We start from the raw sequence: 19,784 nt of genomic DNA on the forward strand, positions 1-19,784 counted from the left end.
TGCAGAGGCACAATGACTGGATTAATGATGTTATTCAAGTAGTATGGGCTTGTCACTGTACCATTCACAAAGTGTTGGGCAGTTCTGTATTGACACCTGTCCACACTGTAACACCACCACCAAAGGCTTGTCTGGTGACAACAGTGATGATGCATAGCGCTCTCCTTGACGTCCATTTCTGCTCAGCGTGAATCAACTTTCATCAGTGAACAGCACTGAGGCCCACTGATCCCTCGTCCAGCGTAGGTGCTCGCTGGCCTATGTAAGATGATGATGCCTGTGGTCAGGTACCCTTGCAGGTTGTCTAGCATGCAGACCACGCTGATGTATATGGTTTTGAATGGTTTGATGTGACACTTGGGTACCTCTCAATCCCTTAAATGTGCCTGGAGTTGTATGGCGTTCATCATCCAGTTCCACAGGGCATTTTTCAAAATTAAGCAGTCATCAGTGTGGGATGTGGCCAAAGGACATCCACTTCTATGCCTTTCTGTGACTCTTTCAGTCTCTCTGTATCTCTGTTGCAACCTGCCGATGACATTCTGTGACACTCTAAGCTCAGTGGCCACTTCCGTCTGAGAACATCTTGCTTGAAGCCTCGCAATGGCGAGTTACTGTTGATCAATTGTTAGGTGTCATCTTGGTCTCATGATGTCAAAATGTGAACAGCATGATGAGGACTGTTTAAATACCAATTCTAATTGAACCAGGAAATTTATTGGGCGATTCATGGATCAAACACCTGTTGTGAGTTTTGCCATTAAGCTCCTTGTTAGAGACCAGCAAAAAGTAATGAAACATTGACTAGTTGGACATGTGCATTCAAAAGTTTACAGAAGGTAACATTAAAGGGGTTCTGCAGTTTGTTTAAAGTGATCTATCCTCTGGATAGATCATCAGCATCTGATCGTCGGGGGTCAGACACCCGGGACCCCTGCCGATCAGCTGTTTGAGAAGGCAGCGGTGCTCCAGGAGGCCCGCGGCCTTCTCACTGTTTACTGCTGGCCCAGTAACGTCACGACTAGTATCAACTAGTGTGGGCAGGGGCTAAGCTTCATTCAAGTGAACAGAGCTTAGCCCCACCCAGGCCAGTGATACTAGTCCCGGGTGTCGACCCCCGCCGATCAGATGCTGATGATCTATCCAGAGGATAGATCATCAGTTTAAACAAACTGCAGAACCCTTTTAAGTTCACCTGTAAAGGTTAGAGTACATTTTAGGTTCATACAGAAATTTTACCCACAAGCCAAATATCCCTAACTTTTTGTGAGTAGCGTCTATGTGTGTATATATATATAACTACTTTCTGTTAGTGTGGCTTCAATAAATAGTTTAAAATATTTCAGGCAAATGTTGTCAATATGTTTGCACTGGAGAACTTGGTGATGGTTGGGCCTCCTAGTTGGTTGCAGTCCATGCCATATGTTTTGATGGTGACCTCAGTTTGTCTCCTGAACTCTGTAATACATTGAAATAAGCACTAACATAGTCAGTTAGCGGTATGTTGTTAAACCAAAATGAATGCAACCATTGAAGGACCTGTTCAACTTATGATCACTTCTTTCAAATCTGACTCTCATGTCACAATTTGAGAGTACCACCTTTTACGGTGGCCCAGTCTAAGAGGTGCATGGGTCTCTTGTGCAGAGGAAAGTGTGGGTTTGGCTCTCACATGAGAGCAGTACTCCTGCTCTAACGGCCCGGACTGGCAGAAGGCAATAGCGCCTGTGCCATTTAAGTGATTAAAGAGGGAGCTCCCTCTGTCTCCTGTTGGCACCCCACAAATGAGATTGTGGGGTGCTGATTTCTGTGCGCGCAGGCTGTTGCCCAGTGAAGACTCCAGGCCTGCCTCCAGCCGCGCTAACAGTAAAATACATTGCACTGCAATGGGACTATAATATTGTAAAAAAAAAAGGATAAAAAAAAAGTTTTTGTAAATAAAATAAAAAATAGGACATCCATATAAAACTCCTGCACAACCCCTTTAAGGGCCAAAACAGACTGGTCACTAATGCTTCTTTATCTGGCTGCAAATTCAGTTATTCAAAGATGGAGACCAGCATTTAGCTGTCCAGTTGTTGACTGGATAAAACAGGTTTACAGTAAGACAACTGTGCATGTCCTGTCACCTGTGTATAATGATCCATGGCCAATATGGCTATGTAATGTCACTTCTGTTATTACATTTTTCTGCCCCTATAATTTAGCAAAACAATGCTGGTGTGAACGCAGCCTGACTTCACAGTTCTCCTTATAATTGACATTGAAAAGTGAAAATTGGTTCTTTTTTTCCAGGTTCCGTAGAAATAACAGAAAGTTCTCTTGTAAGAGACATTTTGTATGTCTTTCAAGGAATTGATGGGAAGTGTATCAAAATGTGCAATTCTGAAAACTGCTACAAGGTGGACAGCAAGGTAAATTTGCTCGTGACTTAAAGGGTAACTGTCATATTATTATTATTTTATTATGTAATTGGATTGGTCTGACTAAGTTTACCTTAGTTCCCTAGTTAATACTTTTGTATAGGTATTGAATTGCCTAGTAATTGCTGCATTTTCTTTCCTCCGCCAGGCATGTCAGTGGTGCGGCTAAAACAGCGTTGTCCTCCGTCTCCTATGTTCTATATACAGAAGACGGAGGACGTAGTAGTGGGCAGTCCCGAACGCTGCGTGCGCGCTCCCGTCAGGCCGGGATAGTGCCGATATTCGCAATAAAAATTTGCGATTAAAAAATTCTCAATTAGAATATTCGCGATCAACTACTCAGGAGGAAGAGGGTGTGTTTAAGTCTGGAGAAAGCTGATTGGTTGGGGTGAGGCTGTGCTTTCCCAAGATGAGCCGAATGATTTCTGGGAAGTTAGGGAGGGAGGTTTTAGGCTAATTTCACACTCGCGTTTTGTGCGGATCCGTCATGGATGGATCCGTTCAGATAATACAGCCGTATGCATCCATTCAGAACGGATCCATTTGTATTATCTGTAACATAGCCAAGACGGATCCGTCTTGAACACCATTGAAAGTCAACGGGAGACGGATCCGTTTTCTATTGTGCCAGATTGTGTCATACAAAACTGATCCGTCCCCATTGACTTACATTGTGTGTCAGAACGGCAGCATTTTGGTGTCCGCCTCCAAAGCGGAATGGAGACGGAACTCAGGCAAACTGATGTATTTTGAGCGGATCCTTTTCCATTCAGAATGCATTAGAATGCAAACTGATCCGTTTTGGATCGCTTGTGAGAGCCCTTAATGGATCTCACAAACGTAAAGCCAAAACGCCAGTGTGAAAGTAGACTTGGCCTCAGGGTAAGGGCATCAGCGGCCATCTTGAGAAGATAGTCAGAAAGAAGTCTTGTGAGGAGCGGTTGCTATGGACGGAATCTTATTAAACAAGTGGTATGTGAACACAATAATTATGGATTATCACCACAACAGCAACAACATATATGAATTTTGAGTGAAAATATGACGGTTATCCTTTAACCGCCTCCGGACGGCCTAACGCAGGATCGCGTTCCGGAGGCGGCAGCCATGCACACAGTCACGCATATATGCGTCATCTCGCGAGACGTGAGATTTCCTGTGAACGCGCGCACAGGATCGGAAGGTAAGCGAGTGGATCTCCAGCCTGCCAGCGGCGATCGTTCGCTGGCAGGCTGGAGATGTGATTTTTTTAACCCCTAACAGCGTCTAATATACCTGCTACCTGGTCCTCTGGTGGTCCCCTTTGTTTGGATCGACCACCAGAGGACACAGGTAGCTCAGTAAAGTAGCACCAAACACCACTACACTACACTACACCCCCCTGTCACTTATTAACCCCTTATGAACCCCTGATCACCCCATATAGACTCCCTGATCACCCCCCTGTCATTGATCACCCCCCTGTCATTGATCACCCCCCTGTTAGGCTCTATTCAGATGTCCGTATGAATTTTACGGATCCACTGATAGATGGATCGGATCCGCAAAACACATACAGACGTCTGAATGGAGCCTTATAGGGGGGTGATCAATGACGGGGGTGATCACCCCATATAGACTCCCTGATCACCCCCCTGTCATTGATCACCCCCCTGTAAGGCTGCATTCAGATGTCCGTATGATTTTTACGGATCCACTGATACATGGATCGGATCCGCAAAACACATACGGACATCTGAATGGAGCCTTACAGGGGGATGATCACCCCATATAGACTCCCTGATCACCCCCCTGTCATTGATCACCCCCCTGTCATTGATCACCCCCCTGTCAGGCTGCGATCAGATGTCCGTATGATTTTTACGGATCCACTAATACATGGATCGGATCCGCAAAACACATACGGACATCTGAATGGAGACTTACAGGGGGGTGATCACCCCATATAGACTCCCTGATCACCCCCCTGTCATTGATCACCCCCCTGTCATTGATCACCCCCCTGTAAGGCTGCATTCAGATGTCCGTATGATTTTTCCGGATCCACTGATACATGGATCGGATCCGCAAAACACATACGGACATCTGAATGGAGCCTTATAGGGGGGTGATCAATGACAGGGGTGTATTCAATGACAGGGGGGTGATCACCCCATATAGACTCCCTGATCACCCCCCTGTCATTGATCACCCCCCTGTCATTGATCACCCCCCTGTCAGGCTCCATTCAGACATTTTTTTGGCCCAAGTTAGCGGAAATTATTATTTTTTTTCTTACAAAGTCTCATATTCCACTAACTTGTGTCAAAAAATAAAATCTCACATGAACTCACCATACCCCTCACGGAAACCAAATGCGTAAAATTTTTTAGACATTTATATTCCAGACTTCTTCTCACGCTTTAGGGCCCCTAGAATGCCAGGGCAGTATAAATACCCCACATGTGACCCCATTTCGGAAAGAAGATACCCCAATGTATTCCGTGAGGGGCATATTGAGTCCATGAAAGATTGAAATTTTTGTCCCAAGTTAGCGGAAAGGGAGACTTTGTGAGAAAAAAAAAAATATATCAATTTCCGCTAACTTGTGCAAAAAAAAAAATTTCTATGAACTCACCATGCCCCTCATTGAATACCTTGGGTTGTCTTCTTTCCAAAATGGGGTCACATGTGGGGTATTTATACTGCCCTGGCATTCTAGGGGCCCTAAAGCGTGAGAAGAAGTCTGGGATCCAAATGTCTAAAAATGCCCTCATAAAATGAATGTGGGCCCCTTTGCGCATCTAGGCTGCTCTTTGGAATGTGGGCCCCTTTGCCCACCTAGGCTGCAAAAAAGTGTCACACATGTCGTATCGCTGTACTCAGGAGAAGTTGGGCAATGTGTTTTGGGGTGTCATTTTACATATACCCATGCTGGGTGAGAGAAATATCTTGGCAAAAGACAACTTTTCCCATTTTTTTATACAAAGTTGGCATTTGACCAAGATATTTATCTCACCCAGCATGGGTATATGTAAAATGACACCCCAAAACACATTCCCCAACTTCTCCTGAGTACGGCGATACCACATGTGTGACACTTTTTTGCAGCCTAGGTGGGCAAAGGGGCCCACATTCCAAAGAGCACCTTTCGGATTTCACCGGTCATTTTTTACACATTTTGATTTCAAACTACTTACCACACATTTGGGCCCCTAGAATGCCAGGGCAGTATAACTACACCACAAGTGACCCTATTTTGGAAAGAAGACACCCCAAGGTATTCGCTGATGGGCATAGTGAGTTCATAGAAGTTTTTATTTTTTGTCACAAGTTAGTGGAATATGAGACTTTTGTAAGAAAAAAAAATAAAAAATCATCATTTTCCACTAACTTGTGACAAAAAATAAAAAGTTCTATGAACTCACTATGCCCATCAGCGAATACCTTAGGGTGTGTACTTTCCGAAATGGGGTCATTTGTGGGGTTTCTCTACTGTCTGGGCATTGTAGAACCTCAGGAAACATGACAGGTGCTCAGAAAGTCAGAGCTGCTTCAAAAAGCGGAAATTCACATTTTTGTACCATAGTTTGTAAACGCTTTAACTTTTACCCAAACCATTTTTTTTTTTACCCAAACATTTTTTTTTTAATCAAAGACATGTAGAACAATACATTTAGAGAAAAATTTATATATGGATGTCGTTTTTTTTTTGCAAAATTTTACAACTGAAAGTGAAAAATGTCATTTTTTTGCAAAAAAAATCGTTAAATTTCGATTAATAACAAAAAAAGTAAAAATGTCAGCAGCAATGAAATACCACCAAATGAAAGCTCTATTAGTGAGAAGAAAAGGAGGTAAAATTCATTTGGGTGGCAAGTTGCATGACCGAGCAATAAATGGTGAAAGTAGTGTAGGTCAGAAGTGTAAAAAGTGGCCTGGTCTTTAAGGGTGTTTAAGCTATAGGGGCTGAGGTGGTTAAAAGGGTTGTCCAGGTTCAGAACTGAACCCAGACGTACCCACATTTTCACCCAGGCAGCCCCTAATAAGCATTTCATACTCCGATGCTCTCCTTTGCCCTGCGCTGAATCGCGTAGGGCAAAGGCTTTTTATGGAGATTTGGTGATGTACCAGGCTCTTCATAGGGACTGCTAGGCGGAGGCTAATGGCATTAGCGCTGCCCTAGCCCTTAAAACGGCTAGGGCAGCGCTAAAGCCCACCCGTCAGAGCCGGTGATGTCACCGATCAATACACTGCTCGGCGGAAGCCTCTGTCTAGCAGTGTAAAAACATAAACAAGCCCTTGCCCTGTGCAATTCAGCGCAGGGCAAAGGAGAGCACTGGAGCATGAAATGCTCTAATGCTCATATCACAGGGCCTGCCTGGGTGAAAATGTGGGTATGTCGAACCCGGACAACCCCCTTTTAAAACAGCATGGTACATAATCCTTCGTTTAAGGCTACATTCACATGTGTTTTTTTTTTTCTATATCCCGATTTTCGGTCCGTTTTTTTGCGGATCCGTTGTTCCTGAAAATGTTTCCGTATGTCATCCGTTTTTTGCGGATCCGCAAAAAACGGAAACATGTATAAATTTCAATAAGCAAATAAAGTTGTTTGGATTTCTTTGAAAAAAAAATATTAAAATGTAATTTCCAGGAACGGCATCCGCATAAAACGGATGACATCCGAATGTCTTCCGTTTTTTGCGGATCCATTGACTTTGTATTGTACCAGGATCCGAATTTTGCGGAAAAGAATAGGACATGTTTTATATTTAAACGGACATGCGGAATGGAACAACGGAAACGGACAGCACACATTGTGCTGTCCGTTTTTTTCCAGGACCCATTGAAAATGAATGGGTACAGATCTGGTCCAGATCTGTTCCGCAAAAAACGGAACAGATCAGGAAAGAAAAAACGGACGTGTGAATGGACCCTAAGCGCAATAGCTGCTATTGATGTTTTTTTTTCTTGGTTATGCACTGATATATATTTATATTGTTTACTTTTGGCTGCGTGGTAAAAACCACATCAAAAACCACTCTTAACGCATGCGGTTTTTATTATTTGAATATTTTAGTTTTTTGTGCTGCAGTTTCTGAATCTGTTTTTAAGCATGTTCTTTTCTGAAATGCATTCGGAAACAGCAGCAGCAAAAAATGCATTCAAATAGTAAAACCCACATGGTTTTTCTGTGCAATTTTGACAGAAACGACCTTTGTAAATGTACCCTTATAGCTGTCTTGTTGTTCCGCTCCTCTCCTGCCCCCAGGTTATTTTCTGATTTATGGAGCTTAGTTGAGCCTTTGATACTCTACTCACGATTGTAGGACAAAAACGATCTGTGAAGTTCAAATCATATCCTGTTCTTTCCAAGTATATACCAAACTGCCTATTTTGGCATCAGTCTCAGCCTGTTTTATTTTTTTTTGACTGATGTCCTTAATAATACCCAAAGGTCCGTAGCTCCTAAACTATATTTTATTGACATATGTGCAATGGCTTTCGAAGATTTTTTTTTTTGTTACTTTACAGATCAGTACTGCCATCTAGTGGTCAAAGTAAAGCTTTTCCAGTTTGTCAATGTTATAAACTGTAAAGTTAACTCTACATTAAACAATAGCAATGATTAAAAAATAAAAAGAGCAGTCTTAAAGGGGTTCTGAAATTTCTCAGTTTTATTTTTATAAAATAGAAATTATACATTTGTATAATACATTCATTTAGATTTTTGCTCAAATACCTCTCCCATATCGGTGTGTAGTTGACCCATGTCTGCACAGTAGAATGGTACAGCTAATATATCTATCGGTCTGATGTGCTAACTTAATTGAACTAAATATGGCGGCACTGGCAGTCAAGTGTTAGGCTACTTTCACACTAGCGTTTCTATTTTCTGGTATGGAGATCCGTCATAGGGTCTCAATACCGGAAAAAAAACCGCTTCTGTTTTGTCCCCATTCATTGTCAGTGGTGACAAAACGTAACTGAACAGAACGGAATGCTCCAAAATGCATTCCGTTCCGTTTGGTTGCGTTCTCATACCGGAGAGCAAACCGCAGCAAGCTGCAGCTTTCTTTCCGTCATGGGATGCTATAACAGCGGCTGCTGTGCGCCGCTGTTCCCCTCCTTACCGCTGCGGTCCCGGGCGCCGTGTTCAGCAGTGATCTGCTGTCAGTGCTTCCCATTCACTGCTGCAGTCCTGAGCTCTGTCTGTGTAGGTACTGTTGTTCTGGGATCCGCTTCACAGTTTCCTCTCACCCCTGGCCACAGCATGCTTGCTGCTTGTTTCCTGCAGCACTTCCTTAAGGGCCGGCGCTTAATGGGTTAGGTCATGTGACTTCGCTAACCAATCCTAGCCCTCCTGCACATATATAAGTTGCTCAGCCCCCTTTCCAGATGCCTCAGTGTCAAGGTCCTTGAGTCCTGCTAAGGTTCCTGATATCCACTTTTGTTACTGACTCATACTTGTATTCCTGGACTCTGCTGCCTGTTTTTTTTTTTGAATCAGATCTTTTTTATTAAACATTTTACAGTGTAAATACACATTTTAACACATTGTAAACAAGGATGACATAGAGATATACTGTCCATAAGGCTAAAAACATAAAGGGTATCAGCCAATGTGTATTAATTAAGAACCCAACCGACCCCCCCCCCTCCCTCCCTCCCTCCCTCCCTAACCTGCAAAGTACAAAGGCACATTTTAAACATTTCCATTCAGACGTCGAAACGACAGCCATAAATCCCATAGTTTTCCAAATTTCGCTGGGCATCCACGCTTCTGATATACCATCCGTTCATAACTCAGCATCGTGTCAACCGCGTTTAGGAATTCGCCTAGGATTGGCGGCGCTGTCTGTATCCAATGCAGAGCGATTAACTTTCTAGCAACATATAACATTCTACCTATAGCTAATTTATGTACCTGACCTGTGGCCAGTTCAGAGACATAGCCCAACACACACACTTTAGGATCAGAGGGTACTCGTACCTTGTAAACGTCCTGTATTGTCTGACGTACCAACTCCCAGTATCTCCCTAACCTCTCGCACGTCCACATCATATGCAACAAATCTGCAGAAACCACAGAGCATCTTGGACATTCATCCGTGGGTCTGAACCCTATACGGAACAAAAAAACCGGAGTTTTGTAGACTCTATGGACAATAAACAGCTGCGAGAGTTTACGTCCTTCACTCAGGGAAGAGAGAGGTATCGCCTCCAGTATGTCAGACCATTGGTCATCAGTTAATTTGCCAACATCTTTTTCCCATTTACTTTTAGCCACCAGTGGATGTGACATTAGAAACTTATCAAGCAATAGCTTATATATACAGGATATCATACCTCTCCTCGCCCCTCTAGACAAAATCTGGTGCAATGCAGCATCTCTCCCTGCCACCTCATTCGTACCTTTAAATGTGGCGTTGTATGCATGTCTCACCTGAAGGTACTTATAAAAGTGAGTTCTAGGCAGTTCATACTTCTCCTGAAATCTGGTAAATGACATGAACTTCCTTTCCTCCAAAAGGTGACTCACCCTCAGAATACCCTTTCTTTTCCATGCCCCAAACTCAGACAAGGAGAGGAATTCTGGCAGCACAGGGTTATCCCACAGTGGAGTGTATTCAGTATTGCCGAGAACCCCCCTCAGGAGCTTGACCTTATTCCATACAGACTGCATCAAGTGTCCCAAATCGCCCATCGGACCACTCTTTCCAGTCCCCCTAGTCTCAAGGATCAGCATTAGGTCATTAGAGGACAAACAATGTTTAAGCAACTGACACGACATCTCACTCGACTCCAGTTCCATCCACCCCTTGAAATGTTGGCATTGCGCAGCCAGGAAGTACACCCAGGGGTTTGGCACTGCAAGGCCCCCTTCTGTTTTAGGATATTGTAACGTTTCAAGCTTAATTCTCGGTTGCCCCTTACGCCATATGAGCTCCCTGAAGATAGCATTAATTGGAACAAATTTGGACTTTGACAGCCAGACCGGGGAGTTATGTAGAACATAAAGTAGCTGGGGCATCAACACCATTTTAATGAGGTTAGCTCTTCCCGCCACTGACAGGTATAGTTTACACCATGCCTTAGTTTTATTACGAAATTTAATAACCAGCGGGTCAAAGTTAAGGCGCCCAAAGTCTCGGATTCTCGGGGATATATGGATACCCAAATACTTAAAGGTCGCTACTCTCTGCTGCCTGTTTGATCCCTGCCTGCTTGTCTTGACTCTCCTGTTGCCGATCCGGATTGCCTCACCTGTACCTGTGCCGCCTGCCCTGACCTATTGCCTGTCTGACTTTGCCTCTGCCTCATGCTTCAGTCCTGCACTGTTGCTCCTGGTTATGACTCAACCTGCTGACAACGCCTGTACCTCTGGTACCTTTCTCAGGTACCTCCTGTCCGCCTGGACCAGCTGCCTCGTGTGACAATCCTCCTCAAGAGGTAGAGACCTGGTGTTCCCCTCGGGAAAGTCTATCCCCACCATCAGGGGTACTGTGAAGATCAAGGGGTTCACTTAGACAACGCACTTAGAGGAGGTAGGACACGTGGCACAGTAGGTTCACACCCGCTGGTTCGTGACCGATGCAGAGCAAGATGGATCATTCATGACCCACAATGCAAGTCAATGAGGACGGATCCGTTTTCTCGGACACAATAGAAAACGGATCCGTCCCCCATTAACTTTTAATGGAGTTCATGATGGATCCGTCCTTGCTATGTTATAGATAATACAACCGGATGCGTTCATAACGGATGCAGACGGTTGTATTATCAGTAACGGAAGTGTTTTTGCTGAACCCTGCTGGATCCAGCAAAAACGCTAGTGTGAAAGTAGCCTTATCCACTGACTACAGGTTACACATCAGCAAACAGGTCACAGCCCGTTGTAGAGCTAAATAGGACTAATGATTTTATTATGGTTCTTATCGCAACCACTTCATGGTGCATCTACTTCTCCATGCATGCAGACCAGTATTACAGCTGCTTCTATAGACTGACAGACATGATCCTGGAATGTTGCTGCAGGCACCAGTGTAGTACCAAGTTCTGCTCCTCAATAATCCTCTATTGACCTGTTACTGTTACATACCTGAGCAGCATTTAGGTATTTGACAATTTTTTTTCCTCCTTTTTAGCCATACACACATAAAACCGAATAACCTCTTGAGCATTGATGGCATATGATGACCACTGGAGTCCCCATTATGCTTAGATGGAGTTTTTGCCCATTCCAAAACATTCCCAGACACAGTGCTGCTCTTGCCTGTGCCATGTCTCAGGTCTTGCGGGTTGGCCACTTTCAGGTGAATGAGAAAAAAGAATAAAAGACACTGAGCAGGGATGAGAGCCCTCCTGTGTCTGCTTAAAGGGGTTGTGTCTAGGGTTGGACGATATCAAAAATATTTCCACACTAACGATATTAAGAAATTTATCGCGATAACGATATATATCGCGATAAATGCCCATTTAGAAAAAAAAAACACTTGGGGCCACAAGGAGACCTTATACTGTATGGGGGCAGCTACAAGGAGACGTTACACTGTATGGGGCAGCCACAAGGAGACTTTACACTGGATGGGGGCAGCTACAAGGAGATGTTACACTGTATGGGGCAGCCACAAGGAGACGTTACACTGTATGGGGCAGCCACAAGGAGACGTTACACTGTATGGGGCAGCCACATTGAGACGTTACACTGTATGGGGGCAGCCACAAGGAGACGTTACACTGTATGGGGGCAGCCACAAGGAGACGTTACACTGTATGGGGGCAGCCACAAGGAGACGTTACACTGTATTGGGGAAGCCACAAGGAGACACCACACTGTATGGGGGCAACCACAAGGAGACACCACACTGTATGGGGGCAGCCACAAGGAGACGTTATACTGTATGGGAACAGCCACAAGGAGACGTTATACTGTATGGGGGCAGCCCCCAGCCTCTGATCAGCCCCCCAGCCTCTCCCTCTTATCAGCTTCCTCTGGTAACTCAAACCCCCCCCAGTATTAATCATTGGTGGCAGTGGCCACAGGGTCCCCCTCCCCCTCCCATCATTGGTGGCAGTGGGCAGTTCCGATCGGTTACCATGGCAGCCAAGACGCTACTGAAGTCCTGGCTGCCATGGTATGTTAGTGAGCAGCATTATACTCACGTGCGCTGTGGCCGCCGGACGCTCCTTCTTCTGTCTGTGCGGCGCATTGCTAATGCTTATAGCATTAGCAATGCGCCGCACAGACCTATGAGAAGAAGGAGCGCCCGGCGGCCACGGCGCACGTGAGTATAATGCTGCTCACTAACATACCATGGCAGCCAGGACTTCAGTAGCGTCTTGGCTGCCATGGTAACCGATCGGAGCCCCAGCATTACACTGCTCGGACTCCGGTCGGAACTGCCCACTGCCACCAATGATGGGGGGGGGAAGAGGAGGGGAGGGGGACCCTGTGGCCACTGCCACCAATGATTAATACTGGGGGGAGGGGGGGTGGCGGCGCAAATAACTTCAGCAAATAACTTTCTCTACATGATAAATGCTAATACAAGGCACTTACTAATGTATTGTGATTGTCCATATTGTTTCCTTTTGCTGGCTGAATTAATTTTTCCATCACATTATACACTGCTCGTTTCCATGGTTACAACCACCCTGCCATCCAGCAGCAGTGGCCGTGGTTGCATACTATAGGAAAAAGTGTCGGGTTCGCTGGTGGCCAGGACTGCGGGAGCGCACATAGGCTGGTGCTTTTTTTCTATAGTGTGCAGGCAAGTCCAATGCTGATGGCAATATGTATAATTACAGTACATTAGTAAGTGTCTTGTACACTGCTCAAAAAAATAAAGGGAACACAAAAATAACACATCCTAGATCTGAATTAATTAAATATTCTTCTGAAATACTTTTTTCTTTACATAGTTGAATGTGCTGACAACAAAATCACACAAAAATGAAAAAATGGAAATCAAATTTTTCAACCCATGGAGGTCTGGATTTGGAGTCACACTCAAAATTAAAGTGGAAAAACACACTACAGGCTGATCCAACTTTAATGTAATGTCCTTAAAACAAGTCAAAATGAGGCTCAGTAGTGTGTGTGGCCTCCACGTGCCTGTATGACCTCCCTACAACGCCTGTGCATGCTCCTGATGAGGTGGCGGATGGTCTCCTGAGGGATCTCCTCCCAGACCTGGACTAAAGCATCTGCCAACTCCTGGACAGTCTGTGGTGCAACGTGACGTTGGTGGATAGAGCGAGACATGATGTCCCAGATGTGCTCAATTGGATTCAGGTCTGGGGAACGGGCGGGCCAGTGCATAGCATCAATGCCTTCGTCTTGCAGGAACTGCTGACACACTCCAGCCACGTGAGGTCTAGCATTGTCTTGCATTAGGAGGAACCCAGGGCCAACCGCACCAGCATATGGTCTCACAAGTGGTCTGAGGATCTCATCTCGGTACCTAATGGCAGTCAGGCTACCTCTGGCGAGCACATGGAGGGCTGTGCGGCCCTCCAAAGAAATGCCACCCCACACCATTACTGACCCAATGCCAAACCGGTCATGCTGGAGGATGTTGCAGGCAACGGAACGTTCTCCACGGCGTCTCCAGACTCTGTCACGTCTGTCACATGTGCTCAGTGTGAACCTGCTTTCATCTGTGAAGAGCACAAGATGCCAGTGGCGAATTTGCCAATCTTGGTGTTCTCTGGCAAATGCCAAACGTCCTGCACGGTGTTGGGCTGTAAGCACAACCCCCACCTGTGGACGTCGGGCCCTCATATCACCCTCATGGAGTCTGTTTCTGACCATTTGAGCAGACACATGCACATTTGTGGCCTGCTGGAGGTCATTTTGCAGGGCTCTGGCAGTGCTCCTCCTGTTCCTCCTTGCACAAAGGCGGAGGTAGCGTTCCTGCTGCTGGGTTGTTGCCCTCCTACGGCCTCCTCCACGTCTCCTGATGTACTGGCCTGTCTCCTGGTAGCGCCTCCATGCTCTGGACACTACGCTGACTGCTTTGCACACTCTTGGCATTCTCTTGATGAGCTTCAAGATGTAGTCCCCTGAAATGGTCTTCCAACAGTCTTGAAGGCGTTCCCAGAGATGCTTAGCACTTGTTGGCCCTTTTGCCTTCACTCTGCGGTCCAGCTCACCCCAAACCATCTTGATTGGGTTCAGGTCCGGTGACTGTGGAGGCCAGGTCATCTGGTGCAGCAGCCCATCACTCTCCTTCATGGTCAAATAGCCCTTACTTTCAAAGTTTTCCCAATTTTTCGGCTGACTGACTGACCTTCATTTCTTAAAGTAATGATGGCCACTAGTTTTTCTTTACTTAGCTGCTTTTTTCTTGCCATAATACAAATTCTAACAGTCTATTCAGTAGGACTATCAGCTGTGTATCCACCTGACTTCTCCTCAACGCAACTGATGGTCCCAACCTCATTTATAAGGCAAGAAATCCCACTTATTAAACCTGACAGGGCATACCTGTGAAGTGAAAACCATTTCAGGGGACTACCTCTTGAAGCTCATCAAAAGAATGCCAAGAGTGTGCAAAGCAGTAATCAAAGCAAAAGGTGGCTACTTTGAAGAACCTAGAATATGACTTATTTTCAGTTGTTTCACACTTGTTTGTTATGTATATAATTCCACATGTGTTAATTCATAGTTTTGATGCCTTCAGTGTGAATCTACAATTTTGATAGTCATGAAAATAAAGAAAACTCTTTGAATGAGGTGTGTCCAAACCTTTGGTCTGTACTGTATATTTTCTTTCAGCATGTATTTTCTTGTGGTTTTTGACTTTTTTTTTTTTTTTTAACTAATACAAAACTGCATTTTATGCTCGTGTTTTTTGATGCAGATCCATGCCAATAAATGTGCAAATACCGCATGGACACAACCTGAATGGTTTTTGATATTTCACTTCTTTTTCAATTGGAGATTCAAGATGGGGCATGCTGCTTTTTCCATGCTTCTTTTTTACCACTTCGAAAAAAGAAATAGCAAGTGCTGCTTCCAATTAAATGAATGGGAGGATGTTTTGAGGCATTTTGGAGCTAATTTTGAGGTAGAAACTCCTTAAAATCAGCTCCAAAAACTGTGTTTGACCTGACCCTTAGGGGTATGGCATTCTTGTTTAAAGCAATTCTCCTGTCCTCCGACTAGAAAGTCACTGTGGACCTCCATATTCTCATTAACCTTCAGTCCCCACCCTGGCTCCCTTTGTGACCTCCTTTTCCCAAATGGAGCTGAAAGCAGGTGCTTGCGAGTGTTACAGGCAGCAGAACGTTAGAAACCAAAAACAACCTCCCTATCAGCCCCCCTCATAAAAAAAAGTTACGCAGTCATACATTTGTATCTGTCAATTAAAGTTTCATTACAAGGAGAGAATATTACACCTACAGTTAAAGGGAACTTATCATGTGGACTCCTGGAAGATTCTGAGTGCACCGAACTGAAATCTTTACTTTTCAAGATGAAAAAATTGGAAAAATCTGCTCTCAAAGAAATCGTTTTATTAAACAGATAACCCAGTTCTTATTTGCTAATTGTACATTTGCCTTTGATCATTTCGTTACTTCTAGTGGGAATTGTAATGCCAGCCTTGTAAATGATTTATGTCTTTTTATTTCCTGCTCAGGTTGCGCTGTCTAAATCTTTAAAAGATACAACAGGCAGACTTGCAGAGTTAGGATGGCTTCATAATAAAGTAAGAAAATATACAGATCAAAGGAGTTTGGATCGAGCATTTGGACTTGTTGGACAGGTATGGTAAAGTGTTTTTACTTAACACTTACAGGTGTTGTCCCATCTGGATATTTATGGTATATCGGTGGGATATGCCATAAATGTCCGATAGGTGCAGGTCTCGCATCCCCAAACCCCTCCTATCTCCATAACGGAGCTCCAAAGTGAATGGAGAGAATATCGAGCATGCACAGCTTTCTCCATTCATTGCAGTGTCAAGCCAGTGGTCAGCTATTTTCAGAAATCCTATACCAGTCAAAGGAGAAAGCTGCGCATCGGCTGAGTCCTCTCCATTCACTACGGGGCCCCATTCTTGAGATAGGAGTGGATCCTAGAGGTGGAACCCGCACCTGTCGGACACATCCTATCCATATGCCATAAACCTCCAGATGGAACAGTCCCTTTTAAAGAAATTTGTAACAGCTTTTACCTGCATGTTTGTGCTGATAAATCCACAGTGGATTACAGTACTGGGCACGTAGATGAGATTTTAGTAAATTTCATCCACGTGCTGAAAACGTTCTCAGCACAGAAATTGACCTGTGAATGTTGCGTTTTGTTGCTTATTTTACCCCTTTCAATGCAGCAAGGGGAAAGCCGATGTTAATCTGTGTTTTAGTTTTTTTCTAAGTAGTCTTTACGTATTCTTGTGATCTATGCCTGTGCTCTTCCCACATTACCGCCATAGCTGTGGCGCTAATAATATCAGAATTAGACATAACATTTTTGCTATGACATTCACGTTTCCCCATATGAAGTTTTGAGGTACAGATGTAGCCAGCATTTATTTTGACACCAGCTGTGCCAGGATTGAAGCACATTATTAACATTACCTTATGAGTTACACACCGAAATCAGCAGGCTTATTACTCAGGGAGGACATCATAAAGTTGTTGACAAGTTCCCTTTAACAAGCAATTCCCAAGAGATTTCAATTATAGTCTATTGAAGAAAAGAAATAACTTTTTCAAATTGCCATATGTAGTGATTACAAAAAGAAAATACTAGTGACCTGCTTTAGTGCAGCAATTTTGATGTTTTTTCCAGTCTAGATTTAACCTTAGCCCAAGCAGCAGTGGCTCTATACTTTTGATGTTCCTCGGTTTATCTTTTTGTTAACCTCCAAGGAGTTGTCCAAGTAAAAATAATGCATTCTCAGCAGTGATGTGCTATATACTGCTGAGCGGTGTCCTGTGTGCACGGACCATCACCGCTGTAGCCAGGAAGATGGTGTCAGATGTGCAGTATTGGAGCTCAGGGGAGAAGTATCAATGCTACTGGGGACGTATTAAATGAACTTTGACAACCCATTTATGAGGTAACTTTACTTCATTGATTGGCTTGTATTAAACCTCCATGATGTACAGTTATATCCTAGACATTGCTCAGGATCAAGAGCTGTGCCAGCCCGATCACGGTTGGAGCAGGGCATTGACTGACAGATTGGCTTCCTTTATATCAGGCGGGATTGATGATAACTTCGATCGTGCCCCCTTAACACCCTAGATGCTGTTGTTGCCACAATCTGGGTACAAATTGGTTGCCAGCCCAGTCAGAGGCCCAAAAAAGCCTCAAAGCCTACCATGGCTGCAAACCTATTAGCTGACAGACAATATTGCTTTGGGATACGAAGTATACCAAGCAGGGGTCAAGTCCTGGGGAAAAAAGTGTGGGAACTTACCCAAGATCCACTGCAACCCCCCCCCCCCCCCAAAAAAATATATATATATATTTCGCTGAAAATTCAGTGCAAAATTTATTGTAAAGTGCCAGTTTACACATACAACTGCAAAATTAACATGAAATAAACATGGAGATCCCAGTACCAGCTGCCTTGCTGGTGGACAATTGGCATATACTTCTGCTGTGGCCCACAGCATAAGTATATGCCAATCGTCCACCAGCAAGGCAGCTGGCACTGGGATCTCCATGTTATTGGTCAGTTAATACATCAGGGACCCCCTGGCATGGGGCCTGGGCATAGCTAAGTGCAAACTGGGTGATCCATAGGCAGGACTGGGTGGCTGCCCTCATCCACCAGCCCGTCCCTAATGTCAGTCAATACCCCCTTTAGGAAATCTCTCATCAGATGTGAGAGCAGCAGCGATCAATCAGCCAGGATTAATGTGCACAGTGGGAGCCCTCGCTTAGGCAAGTGACAAGCTCAGCTCTGCTACATCTACAATGAGCAACTACAACAAATGTAATGCCAAACTGCAGTTCCTCTATGTGATGCCTTGGATAGCTTCCACTGGACCCACAGGCCTGCCCTCACTTAGCCTGCCCTGCACAGTGCCTTGGATAGCTTCCACTGGACCCACAGGCCTGCCTCCTCACTTAGCCTGCCCTGCACAGTGCTGTGCACATTAATCCTGGCTGATCGATCTCTTCTGGCCTGCTGCTGTGCTGCCTGCAGTCACATCTGATGAGAGTACTGACTGAGATAAAAGAGGGGGTATTGACTGGTCTGGTCTGGGGCTGCTGGCCACCGGCGCTCCCACCAGGCGGGTTAGGGCCCCCGGACTAACTCAGGGACAGTCACAGACACTTAGACTGGTCTGGACCGGACCACCAGGACCCCGGTCCGGTCGGATGGTCCAGCCACGCTCACCTCAGCAGACAGTCAGGCGGGGGCGTACACAGAAATCATTGGGCCCCATAGCAAGAATTTAGATTGGGCCCCCATGCCCGTTCCTAGTCCCTCCCACTATGCGCCCTGGCTCCTCTCACTACCCTCCCTAACTTCTCCCCTGCCCCATCTCGTGCAGCAGTACTCACGCTGGAACCCAACAGACCTATTATAGTGAATGGGATCCGGTAGGTTCCAGCAGTGTTCAGCATATATTGACAAAAATCTGGGGCATTGCATGATGTAATACCACCCAACTTTCCTGCTGTCCAGCATGGCACATGAGAAAAGACATGAGAAAAGTTTGATGAAGTGAGTGCCCCCCCTTCCCCCATCCTCTGTGTCATGCAGGACAGCTGGGATACAGTGACATTACTTGCTATCCTGCATAACACATGTGCAGAGACAGGAGTCTTTGGGAAAGCTGAGTGAACCCCTCCCCCTGCCTTTCCATGTTCTTATTATCTGCTTTTATGCCTTGCAGGATAGCAGGAAATCTGAGTGACATTACATGATGTAATAGCACCCAGCTTTCCTGATGTCCTGCATGGCACATGTGGAGAGACATGAGAAAAGTGTGAGGAAGTGAGTAACACAACTCCCACCTACCCTCATATCTTCTCCTGCCTCTGCACTTGTGCCATGCAGGACATCAGGAAAGCTGAGTCACATTACATAATGTAGTGACACCCAGCTTCCCTCCTGTTCTGGATGGCATATGTGCAGAGGAATAGCCTGGGAAAGCTGAGTGACCTTGCCCCCTTCCACACACATACACCTCTGCACTGTCCTCACCTACAAGTCCTCACTTACTTCATTACTGGTTGTGGCAATCCAGAGGAATCAGGCGGGGGCGGAGCTAACAGGCAGGAGGCGGGGCTAGCAGACGGGAGACAGTTAGGAAGATAGACAGGGGCGGGGACTCTCCTCCACTGCAGGGCCCCCCCTTCCTCACGGGCCCCATAGCAGCTGCGTGGATTGCCTATATGGTAGG

General features: G+C 45.2%; 1 protein-coding gene across 3 annotated transcripts in view; it reads left to right on the forward strand.

Moving 5' to 3' along the window:
• Window positions 1-19,784, forward strand: part of TUBGCP3 (tubulin gamma complex associated protein 3) — a 151,348-nt gene that overhangs the window by 50,027 nt on the left and 81,537 nt on the right. For all 3 annotated transcript variants that reach the window (XM_040425207.1, XM_040425208.1, XM_040425210.1), the window contains 2 exons: window positions 2,296-2,414; window positions 16,055-16,180. In XM_040425207.1, the coding sequence (XP_040281141.1) occupies window positions 2,296-2,414; window positions 16,055-16,180 (245 nt within the window). The remainder of the gene's footprint in view (window positions 1-2,295; window positions 2,415-16,054; window positions 16,181-19,784) is intronic.

Source organism: Bufo bufo, chromosome 3, assembly GCF_905171765.1.
Source record: "Bufo bufo chromosome 3, aBufBuf1.1, whole genome shotgun sequence".
Classification (NCBI taxonomy): Eukaryota; Metazoa; Chordata; class Amphibia; order Anura; family Bufonidae; genus Bufo; species Bufo bufo.